The sequence below is a fragment of the Lissotriton helveticus genome, chromosome 11, assembly GCF_964261635.1.
Source record: "Lissotriton helveticus chromosome 11, aLisHel1.1, whole genome shotgun sequence".
NCBI lineage: Eukaryota > Metazoa > Chordata > Amphibia > Caudata > Salamandridae > Lissotriton > Lissotriton helveticus.
In genome coordinates, this window is record NC_136072.1 from 467,415,610 (window position 1) to 467,428,063 (window position 12,454).

The window sequence follows — 12,454 nt, forward strand, 5'->3', positions numbered from 1 at the left end:
GGTCACTTGCCCGTTGGCTAGTGGCCTCTGTGACGACGACTCTTTGAATTTCCAACACTGGTCTGGTTGCTCCAGACTGGCCCCTGCTACCCTGAAAAGGAGAAGCCCATCAGACCTTGCTGGTCTGATTAAGAAGCCATCTTCACATCCTGCGTGGGTTGCCTTTGCTAAGGCTTGTTGACTCCAATCCAGAAGCCGACACCGCCGGCAGCGAGATCCTTCGTGGGACAGTCCTTGTCCAGCTCCTGGTCGTCATCGACACCTCCTGGTCCACGTGGCAGCGGAGACAAGCTTCACAACATCACCTGATTGCTTCACGACATCGCCTGGTTCCGTCCTGGTGCCATCCTGGTCACTGGCTAGTGACCCAGACTCTGTCCCCTCTGCTTTCAGGTACTCTTCATCCTCGATCCGCCCTTGGATCCAACCGGACACTTCTCTCCTGGTCGCCTGCAGCATCTTTCTTCAAGGCTCCATAGGAATCAGCGACAAAACCCGACACACTTCGACACCTATGCACCCGCTTCCCATGGGTGAGGTAACACGAGTACTTCGGTGCTCCTGTAGAGATTAACTATCCTAGTGTCCTAGTTTCAAGTAGCTTTCTACTACTCCAGTCGGAAGTGACCTAAAAGAACTAGTTTCCAATTCTTGCGTTCCCATTATAACTCAATGGTAACCCGCGTGTGTGTTAAGACACTGCACACGCATCCCGTGGGCCTCCTGCTCTCTAACTCTGGTTAGTACAGTGTAGCCCCAGCGATTCTCTAGGCCCTAGGCCTATTCTTTGTCCGTGATGTGGTTCTTATACCACTATCTTAGTATATGGTTTTACGTGCCCCTAGGGCCCAACTGTATATTGTGCAACTTCTGTATGATCATTGAGTATCTTGTTATGTGCTAATGCCTCTGTTCTCATAAAGAGCTCAGAGGAGTTGTGTTTAGAATAAATACATATATATTTTCTATATAACCTGTGTGGTGTCCTTTCATTTGGTATTCAAGGGGTTACATATGGTAAAACAGCTGGCTTCACATGCCCTCTGAAGTTTTAGCCTAAGACTGCTTTGTCCATGCTACCACTAGGATAGCTGGTCTATAAGGTTGACTTTACAACCATCACCATAAGGGTTGTTTGGACTGGTGCAAGGTGCTCACTAAAATAGTGAACATCATATACCAGGCCAACTTCTCACAGAATAGATAGCTGAAAAATGATCGACCCATACATCGCTAGCGATGTTGCAACTGATCGGCGTCAGAGACTGGCCCATGTAACCGACTTCCCTGACAGCCGCCCAAAAGATGTTACCATTTTTCAAACTAGCGGCCTCGGACAATTTGTCCCATCGTTCCCTCAGAAGTTCATTCTTTCTACATCTGATTACCTCCATATATTCCTTTCTGGCCTGTTTAACTCCTGTTATACACCTCGGAGTTGCAGCAAGTGCCCTGCGTAGGTTCCTGTTTGCTTGGGAGCATTTGTGGTTAAACCATCTGGGAATGGATGCCACCTGAGGGGACGGTTTAGAGAGGATGGTTTTAACCATCTGCCAAATCTTCCCGAAGTCCTCGATTATCTGTACTGGTGGTGATTCTAATGAAAGGCAAGAAACAATGAGAGGCATATTGTCCTTTGCCAATTTCCTGAAAATGTCAGAGTTTTCGGCACCCTTCCAGCACAATCTTAGATTGTCAGTTGATACTGCTAAGTTTGTGGCCCCCCATTCGATCTGAAAGGACGGCCGATGGGCTGTGTGTATCATTATCTTAATGGAGTTGTGGTCTCCGAAGTCAGAGGGTACGACTTCGGCAGAAACCAACTGTTTTTCGATCGAAGAACATACGGAAATGTAATCTATAATAGATCTGCACCCCCTTCCCCTATAAGTTGGGTGATTGGTCGTAATTGACCCTTCAACCAAGTCCATAACATTGGAAAAGTTATGTGATTTAATCAACCGTTCGAGTTCTCTGCCTCTACTTATAGATTGGGCAAAATAGGCTGTTCCCTTTATTAGGTTCTGTATCATTGATTTTAGCATTAAAATCAACCCCCACTAATATACCCAGGAGGACCCCGTTATTGGATTAATTATCCAAATCTGAAATAAAATCAAAGTGCTTTATAAACCTCTTATTTGGAACTGACTGAAAGTCATTATTATAAAAATGTATCAAATAAAAATGAATCCCTCTTTTAAACAGTACTACCTGACAGTCTGAGCTGTAAGTTGGGACTGCCTTAAAAATTCCCCCGGTAGCCACATTAATCCCCATAAACAGTCCTCCTGATAGTCTTCCCATCCTTGGTGTTTGTGATAGCACGCTGAAACAGTGCAACCCCTCAATATATAGTTCTTCCGTAGCCCAGGTTTCCTGGAACATGACAATGTCATATTCCTTTATAAAATTTACCCAGTCTATATTGTCAAGTTTTGATCGAAGGCCTGCCACGTTCCAGCTCAATACACTCAAACTAACTCCATTGCCACTTTTTACTATGTCTGTCCTCCCTTGGGCGCGGTTAGGTCTAATGAATGCATTTTGGATTGGCGTGTCACTTGCATCTACATTAAGTATCATGTCTAATGGTCAATCTTGCATGTCCAAACTGGAAAAAACATGATAATTATTCGATAGGGGCATAACTGTTCTGGTGCCTCTGTTTGGGGTTAGGGGTGGCTTATAAAAGTAGCCCAGAGGGAGTGTGCTGATGTTAGTCAGGGGGTTAAATCTTTCATCAGTAATAGATAGAAGCTGGCGGACCTGCTGGGGCCTTCTAAAATTTAGAACAATGCAGTCCCCATCTATACATTTATTTGAAGGTCCGACTCACACTACTCTCCTTGCCATGATTATATCCTCCCTTCTATGTGGGTCAAAATTTTTATGTTTGTGAAGCCAGTCTACCGACTTATTTTGGAGATCGGGCCAGGATTCTCTCTGTCCCTCTCTAAGCGCTGGGACACCAGTTAAAACAAGCACATATGGGGCGGAGGCGGGTGGGAGATGTAAAACATCCGAATTAAAATTGGAGCTAGACTCACTAAACTCTCTATTTACATCATTGCTGCCATTGACTGGCCTTGAGCCCTGCTTAGATAACCTGCCTTGGTTATTGCCCCCCTTGTGAGTAACCTTACCATCATTCCCTGTTATTAACCTGCTGCTTCTGTTAGTTGGGGTGGCTGAGTGGGCTAAAGAATGGTGATGGATTAAACCCAGATCAGTTGACTGGGGGTGAGTGTTTGATTTGCTCAAACGCTCCGTCCATCATCCCCTTTTGTATCGCTTTGTTCGCCCTGAGTGTGGCAGGGTATGCTCAGACGTGAGTCCCTTGCTCACTTGGCCACTGGATTCAAGATAGCCTGGCTGATGAGGATTATGAATCCGAAACCGGTCCCAGGATGCTTGTTTCCGGTACAGGGAAGACATGGCTTGGCAGTTCGGGCTGGACTGTTCCCATGAGGCACAAGGTCAGACTGATTTGCATATAGCCATGTTTGAACTGGGGTGGCTGAGTGGGCTAAAGAATGGTGAGGGATTAAACCCAGATCAGTTGACTGGGGGTGAGTGTTTGATTTGCTCAAACGCTCCGTCCATCATCCCCTTTTGTATCGCTTCTGTTAGTTTAGGCATCACTTTTTACCGATGAAGCCCCCCCATTCTCGCGTGATTCGCCAGAGACACCTTGGGATTGCGCGGTGGAGTCAGATTTGCTTCGGGATTGCGGGGCCCTATCACAATTAGTTTGGCCGCTTGTTTGACCAATCAACACTGAGTGCAAAGCATTATCCCCACCCCCATCCCTGTTTATATTTGCTGCCACAGTATTTATCTTGGACAAATCTTTCCATAAGACGGCAAGTTTCTTTACAAAATTCCCCATTAGGTCGTCCAGTCTGGACTCAAATCCATCCATCAAAGTATCCAAAATGTCAATACCCATACCGGTGGTGTTGGGGACATTAGCCGGAGGGTCTTCAGTCTGGGTGGAGATAGAGTTAGTCATCCTGGCCTCCGCTGTTCCGTTGCCACTCCCTCCATCATTGCTACACAGACATCTGTATTAGAATCAGTTATTTTTTGCCTGGATTTTGGCTGATTTGGTTTTGTTGCGTTTTTCTTTCCACCAGGTACCATAGTAGCCAGTGTCCGCCCTCTGGCTATCTTACTCAGCGTTCCTCGTGTATTCCTTGCGGGGGCGCTTAGGTCCTGGTTGGCAGGAGAGGATGTAGATGGAATGTTTATAACTTCTATATCCGGGCTTAAAGGCACTGGGGAAGATCTCATATTGTCAAGAGAGATTAGGTCCAGAGTGCCTCCAGTTGACAGACGTAATTGGGGCGGGGAAAGATCTAAAGATAAACATCTCTCGGTTGCCTGTATCTCGTGTATAAGCACCGATTCGGCCCTTATAATAAAGTCATCTAATGTTCCAACTACCCCCTTCCGTTTGCTCCTTTTGACAGTGGGGTCAATTGGTAACTTAATGTCACTCAATACGTTAATGGTCTTGGAAAAGATAAATATATCAGCTTAACTTTGTATAGTTAACGCATTACCTTACTTCCGTGAGTCGGTAATCCTTGAACAAGACGCCAAGGGAGGTGGCCCGACCCGGCCTCTTCCGGCCCCTGACGGCCACAGACGGCCTGCCCTTTGCCCGGGCCTAACCCGGCACCCGCTGCGCGCGTCCCGCGAGGCGGGAAAGGCTTGTTGGTTAAATCCCCCCGGTGTCAAGGGGGAGGGGCTGCAACTCCGCTCGTCGCCCTGCTGCCTCCTGGGGCGGCGAGTCTTTGATGCGCTGGCCCCCGCCTGCTTCCAGACCACAGCACCACTACGAAGTGTCTCCCGCGAAGAGGGAGGCGCGAGAAGTTTTTCTAAGTCCCCGGTGTCAAGGGGGAGGGGCTGCAACTCCGCTCGTTGCCCTGCTGCCTCCTGGGGCGGCGAGTCTTTGATGCGCTGGCCCCCGCTTGCTTCCAGACCACAGCACCACCATGAAGCGTCAATTTTACTTTGGTCGAGGACAGTATGGATGTCGTTGGTTGCAGCGGGGGAGTGCAGTCCCCCTGCTGTGGTGCTCCTGAAGCCAGAGTGAGAGGGGACCAGGGTGTGGTTTGTTTAGATGAATTCTGTGAGCTGGGCGTTGATGGCCTTGTCAATGACTTTGGCTGGGAAGGGGAGCAGGGGGTCAGTCGGGTCAGCAGAGGGTTTCTTCAGCAGGGGGTTGATCTCTATGTGTTTCCAGTCTTCAGGGAAGGTGGCGGATTTGATGGAGCAGTTGATGGTGCAGCAGTGTTCGGTGTGATGATGACACCTGCTCGGTTGAAAATGTGGGAGTGAGCATGGTCTGAGAAGGCCCCAGAGTGTATGGTTTTCATGATCCTTATGGTGTCCATGGCGGTCCAGTTGAGCAGTGTTTCTGGGATCTGTAGACTTGGGATGCGGTGGTTGTGTTTGGGGTGGGTGGGTCCTGGATTGCGAAGCTGTTGTAGATGTCTAAAATCTTGCAGTGGAAAAAGGTAGCGAGGTTGTTGCAGAGATCTTGGGAGGGAGTATGTCTGTGGTGTCCTTGCAGAGTTTACCAAATTATCATGATGAAGAGTTCTTTGCTGTTGTGTGCATTGGTGTTGATGCGTTCCTGTATGGCAGTTTTCTTGGTGGTTCAGATGAGGTGGTGGTGTGCAATGATGGCAGTCTTGAGGACTGTGTGGTCTGCTGAGGTCCTGCTGCTCCTCCATCTCCTTTCGAGCCGTCTGCAGGTGTGACTGGACTCTTGGAGGACAGGGAAGACCAGCCGGCTTTCCCAGAGGGCTGCCTGCCGGAGGGTTATCTAAGGGCGTCAGCTTGCCGGCCCAGTTGGATATCCATCTGTGGAGGTTGCATGCTGAGGCATTGGGATCCATGGGGGTCAGTGGTGGGGTTTTGCTGAGGGAGGTGGTGAGATGGTCTTTGGGGATCGTGTTCCAGCTTCTGTGCGGGTCAGAGTCAGTGCAGTGGTTTTCAGTGTGTTTGATGAAGGAGAAGTGTACACAGTGGTGGTCTGTCCAATGTAGTTTGGAGGAGTGGCTGACGGAGATGTTGTTGCCTGCGGCAAACATGGGGTTGAGCGTTTGTCCTGCTGAGTGGGTTGGGTAGGAGACCAGTTTTTTAAGTCCGATTGTGATGAGGTTTTCCACTAGGGATGATGTGTTGTGGTCATCAAGGTTGTGCAGGCGGAAATTGAGGTAGCCAAGGAGGATGTAGTCCATTGAGGCGAGAGTGTGGTGAGCGATGAAGTTGGCATTGGCTAAGCTGAACGGGGGACTGAAGGTCTGTAGACGAGGGTGCTGTGGGGGGCGCATTTGGGTTTGTCTGGGACTGGAAGTAGAAGCGTTCCATGTTGGGTGAGTGGTTATCAGAGCTAGTTGTGAGGCAGAGGGTGTTTTTGTGTACAATGGTAATGCCTCCTCTCGACCAGTTAGCGTGGTGCTGATGAATGATATTGTAGCTTTTTGGGGATGGCGGTTTAGATGTCTGGGGCTGAGGTGGGGTTCAGCCAGGTTTCTGTGAAGAAGGCGACATCGGGGAGATGCAGGTACCAGATCTCCACCACCTGTGTGTTGAGAGAGCAGGTGTTGAGTAGGATGCAGCTGTGGTGGTTGGACTTGTTCTTGTGGGTCGTGCGGTCAGTGGGTCTGGTGGGCGGAGAAAGGAGAAGGTGTAGTTGTGGCAGGTGAAGGGGCCTTGGTTTTTCTTTGGTGACATGAGGTGGCAGGTAGTTGAACATCCAGTGTTGAGTGCGAGGAGGATGCTGGCATCATAGCGGTGGTGGCTGCGGGGACTAGGGTCCGTGGCGCTGGCACGGTCCCGACACAGAAGATCGGAAGACAGACTTGCATTTGGCATGCCTTCAGTGTGCCAGTGGCACGTCCACCAATAAGTAGTATTGGGGATGCACGTGGGCTGGTCTGCTGGGAGACAGGAGGCAGGAAACAGTGCTGGAAGGGGTGGGGCTGCAGGTAATGAGCAACGGTGAGGGCAGGAAAAGGGGACATAGAAGGGGTAAGGGAAAGAAAGAAAAGCAAAGTGGAGCAAAATTAAAAGGACAGCAAGAGCAAAAGGCTAAAAATAAAACAAGAAAATAAAAACAGGAAAATGAGAGACAGAAAAAGGCTATGAAAAAAAACAACAGCAGAACAGAAATGAGACAGGTTCACCACTGGGCCACCAGGGATGAGGCGCAGGTGGGAACCTGCTGTTGGAGGTGGGCCTCGAACACAGAACCTAGAGCTCAAGAGGGCAGACCACTACCAGGTGGAACTGCAGGGTAGTAACGCACGCTGAAATGGTCTGGGATTGACATGACAGATATGATTGTGTAATGGCGGTTACTATAAGTGCAAGAATATCAATCGTAGTAAAAGAAAGGTATGCCACGTTTGTGTGTTGTGACATAGGCAGTAATATTTATTAGTAGAAGACCTGGGCAAGCGACAAGCCGTAGATGAAGTTTCTAGTTATTCCTTTTTAAAATCTGCACTATCTGTTGATAATAATGTGATGGAGTGTGTAATGTTAACATGATGAACTATGAGATGTCATGTTTTACTTGTTTACAAATGTACATGTGAGTTTATAATTGTTTTGCTTCAATCGAATAATTAAGCATTTTCCCTTTGATCATTACCAACATGAAACCCATCCTAACTCCAATCCACAACCTTGCCCTGCTCTCCTCACGCTCTTACTCACAGGGAGTGTCCACCCGCAACTGGTCCGAGTGTCAGGTACCTATGGCTTCTGCCATAGAAATGAGCAAAGCCCTTATCCACCCTTACATTGTTTTCTGCTGTGGTAGAACTGGTATTCCAGTATAACCTAATAGCCTGCTGTAGCGAGCTATGCCAGCCATTAAAGACCCGCTCCAGCGTTAAAAGCCCAAGCCGAAACATTCAATGAGAATGTGTATTCACGTGACATAGCTGGTCACTTGTTTCCACGTCTGGATGAATAAGCAACGTGAAAAAGAGTCCTGTTTTCAGACAAAAGAGCAAAAGGAAGTGGAAAATGTTATTCAGTAATAAATACACTTAATGAGAAAACAAGCTAATGTGTTGTTTAGCCTTCACCATCAAAAAGCTTTTCCACTAAATATATTCTGAAACTGATGTAAACATTCTCTTGCTGCTCTGTATAAGGAAAGCCTACATTGTCCTCTGGTGTCTCCTCTTTCTGATTCTATAGGTAACTTCCATCAACATGAGGAAATACTGTTTTGTACTGGTGTTTGCAGTTGCTTGGTGCTTCCCATCCTCAGGTGAGATTGAAAAAAAAAAAATATCCATTATTGGTTTTTGTCAAGACTTACTTCATGACAAGCATCTGCTAAAGTCTCCGCGCCCTTGTGAGCCTAGTGCCATGTCTTCTTTTCTTTAAACAATATGCATCGTGTCAATGAACTCCCCCCTCAACGTATTCCTTTGCACATGACCAATCTTGCTTCATATCTAGTAGCCTCAAAAAAGTGCCCTTTGGGTCTCTGTGTTCAAGGTAAACTTTTATCTGTTTTGCTCAAATTTATAGACAGCAAACTTGATAGTAGAATGTGTGAATAGCACCCATAGAAATTTGCCAATATCTAGTACTCCAGAAGAATAGACAGCAACAAGAGAGATTAGACAACTTTTACAGTAAACACATGTTTTAATGTGTAAACTTTGCTTTAAAAAAAATATAGGGCAAGTTAGCATCTGCATAGCAATACTATAAATGTACTCCATATTGCAATAAGCAGTTCACATACAAATTTCTCTTTCACTACACTTCACAAAGGCAATAATTACCCATGGTACGTTTTGCTAGTACTTTGTCCTGGTACATTTTATCAGCATTAAGTCCACAATGTGCATTACAGGTCAGGGTGGTCTATTATTTGTAGGAATCCGTTAGTGTCCTGAGTATCTCGGCCCATTTGACCAGATCTTCAGTTTGTCCAAGGCCATATGCAAAAGTTGCATATACTAACCAAGGCCAAGATTAAATATGTACCTTGACTGTTCGTATGTGAGGCATTGTTTATTGATAGATAGGCCCCCACAGTGTGGCAGCCACCCTTTCGTCATCTACTTAGAGACATAACCTTAATAATATTTTTAAATGGCTTTAGAATCTACAATAGCATATTGGGATCATATGGTGGTTGTTTTAGGACCACTCTAATCAATTTCTCCCAGTTTGAGGACCACTCTAACCAATTTATCCCAGATCTTACCCATTTATTTGACCGACTGTGGTAATATTTGCAGTGTAGTTTTCCCCACCATAAAGGCCTCAGTCAGTGTACCTGGGGTGCATTCCTTCTATTAGACAGTTTTCCTAGTTGTCATGCTCATCAAACCAGTGTGTTTTATGTTGTAGCTGAGCTCCTGCATAGTAATGAAAAAGATCAAGTAGACCAAGCTACCCTCAGATTCATGGTAACTTCAAGGTATTCAGCTTCACTTGGCTTCGTTTTCCTACCCAAACGAAGGACCCCATCAGTCTATCTAGTTCACTAAATATCTTCCAAGGCAGAGGTCACGCTAAATTTAGTAACATGTATATGCACCTGGGCAAGAACCACATCTCCACGAATGCTATCCTACCCATAATGGACAGCATCAGCATTTTCCAGGTGTAACTAAGCCTGCTTGACCCGTCAGCACCCTCCCCTGTTTTGATGGTATTTGACAGTAGAGTCTACTTTGATCTGTATTCCTAAATATCAGAAGTGCCCGGTCTCCCATCGAATTCCCACCTCCGGTGCAATCCATGGGTCAATCTCCTCATACCACCTAGAGCGTAGAGCATAAAGCAGCAATCTATCCCACTTTGTCCTCAATCCTGATATGTAGCCAAATCAGTCAGGTTCTAAATGGAGGATCTGTGTTGATCTTTGTAGATCTTTAAGGTAAGATAACACTTTGTCAGCATAAAGAGACACCATATGGGTAGTTGAGACAAATCGCATTACCCATCACTCTATGAAGATGTGAAGCCTGCATGCCAGAGGCTTCATGGCAATGTCAAACAACATGCGAGAAATCAGGTTCAAACCCCATACATTTCATTACTGTTCATAAATTTTGGGAAGACGCTGGATCGAATGCCCATTCTATATCCAATACTACCAGGAGTTAATGGGATCCCATAATAGAGCTCATGACGTGTCAGGATTCTAATGTTGTGTATAGTTCTTCTGCCCAGGATAAAACCTGATTGATCTATGTGGACCAAGGTGTTCATGACGCTAAGAATTCTGTCAGTTAGGGCTATGCTGAGCACCTACATATATGTATTTAACTTAGAGAGAGGATGATACAATGACAATTTCGTTGGGTCTATATCACATCTCAGGATCAAAGTGATTAGTGCTTGTATCATAGGTGCAGGTAATAAACCAGTCTATTTAGCTTCCACAAAAATAAAGTGGCAGCTTATTTATCACTAGATCATGATTCAGCTGAAACAGATCAGCCGGCATGCCATCTGCCTCAGGTGATTTATGCTTATGCATTCTGCCAAATGCATCATTGAGCTCTTCAGCAGTCAGTGGAGCCTCTAATTCATTTCGATGTTACCAGGACAATATTGGTAGTTGTAAAAAGTACTTTTTTTATCACGTTGATGGGGGTGTCTTTCACCTGTGTATAAGTAGACTCTAGGCAATCTCTGCACTTGTCATTCAAGCCTTCTCTAGAGATAATGTCTGCATCTCCATCTTGTTTGAGCTGCAGTATGTGTATATGGGGCCTTTGTTTTAAAACAGCCTAGCAAACAGGGGGCTGGATTTGTCGCCCTCTCTGTGTTGTCTTTGTCTATATTGGGTATGTGTGAATTTCCCAATACCATGTGTAGCTAGGTGTCTTTTTGCCTTAAGAAGACCTGGTGCCTTTTTTTGACTAAACCCTAACTCTCTTTCCAGCCCCGCTAGCTCGAATTCCGTATCATTAAGCTCACAGTCTAGTGTCAATCTCAACCCAGCAATTTGGGAGATGTATTCCCCTCTCTAAGCAACTTTGTAAGCTTCCCATTCTATTGCCCATGTGTTTGTACTAATCTGGGTATTTTAAAAGAATTGTGACATGAACTCTCTCACATGGGACATGAACAGCATATTCCTGAGTAGTAAACACATGTCAAAGAGAAATCAACACTAAAACATGCTATACCTACAGGGAGATGGCAACAACTCTGAGCACAAAAAAACTTCTAACAGACAGAACAGCATTTGCTGCATAAAAACACTTACACCCCAGAAACGACAGTGGGAAGACTGCACTCATAGCACAGACTACCCCGCTAAAATTATTAGAAACCGCAAAGAACAGAACAAAACTCAACAGCATTAACAACACCAGTAGAAAACACTTGATACTTGGAAAATCAATAGGGATGGCAATTCCCAGAGTGCAAAACCAACACCAAAAGCAATAACAACATCCACATTACATAGATCATGAATAGATTGGGGAGAACTCATTATAAACAGAGAATATCATATAACCTGAGCAAATGCAGGAGTTCTTTATTTCTGACGGATATATGCTCTTTTATGTCTATGCGGGTGCATATGTTTACCCTGGCAAATCACTTCGCATTTCCAGCTATGGGTAACCCTATGCTGAGAAAAGGGACAAGAACTCACCAAAAATATCCACTGTCATTAAGGGAAGAATGCACCTAGCCCCCCTGTGGGCCTGCGTGTTCGAGGATACAGCGCTCTACGAAAGGCTGAGTTTCTCCATTGCCCTTGAAGCACTAGTCCTGGACTAGTCTTTGTCTCCCCTCTTAGCACCACTCAACTGTCTGTGTTGCCTGAACAGGCTTATGGTCACCCGGAGAGTTGTTCCATGAGCTGCCTGGAGCACCATGCACATAGATCTATGGCGGGACTCAAGAATATAGCATGAATCAAAGGATGTCAAACTGTCTTATTCTTCCAATACCTAATGAACAGAACACCACAACGATCCAGAAAAGGGAATGGACACGATATGGGACCATTCCTTCCTAAGATGGTGGTCTGTTCATCAGATGGTAGTCAGGGTTTCCCCTCACAAAGCATTTGTTCCTTTAGTCTTTTATCATGTATGTTGCTGTCTTGCTGGGAAACATCCTTTATGACGCAACTATTACCCCGCACTACCATTACAACGCAGGGATTACAGCGAAAGTCGTTACAACGACTTTCGCTGGAGGGCCCTGTTGGATAGGGAATAGTTTAATTTTCTATCCAACACCTTCCCTACTATCCACGGGGACTGGAGTTGGAATAGAAAATTAAACTATTCCACTATCCAGCGCCCCCCAACGCAAGTCGTTGTAACGACTTGCTCAGTAATCCCCGTTTTGTAATGGCATGCGGGGTAAAAGCATGCGTTGTACTGACATGCAACCATCTTGCTAGTATTTTTGTCTTAGATTA

The 12,454-nt window shown here is 45.9% G+C and overlaps 1 protein-coding gene across 1 annotated transcript in view; it reads left to right on the top strand.

Moving 5' to 3' along the window:
• The window catches only part of PROC (protein C, inactivator of coagulation factors Va and VIIIa), a 269,683-nt gene that overhangs the window by 97,326 nt on the left and 159,903 nt on the right, over positions 1 to 12,454 (top strand). The window contains exon 3 of the mRNA XM_078666037.1: positions 8,233 to 8,305. Within this exon, the coding sequence (XP_078522163.1) occupies positions 8,248 to 8,305 (58 nt within the window). The 5' untranslated portion in view covers positions 8,233 to 8,247. The remainder of the gene's footprint in view (positions 1 to 8,232; positions 8,306 to 12,454) is intronic.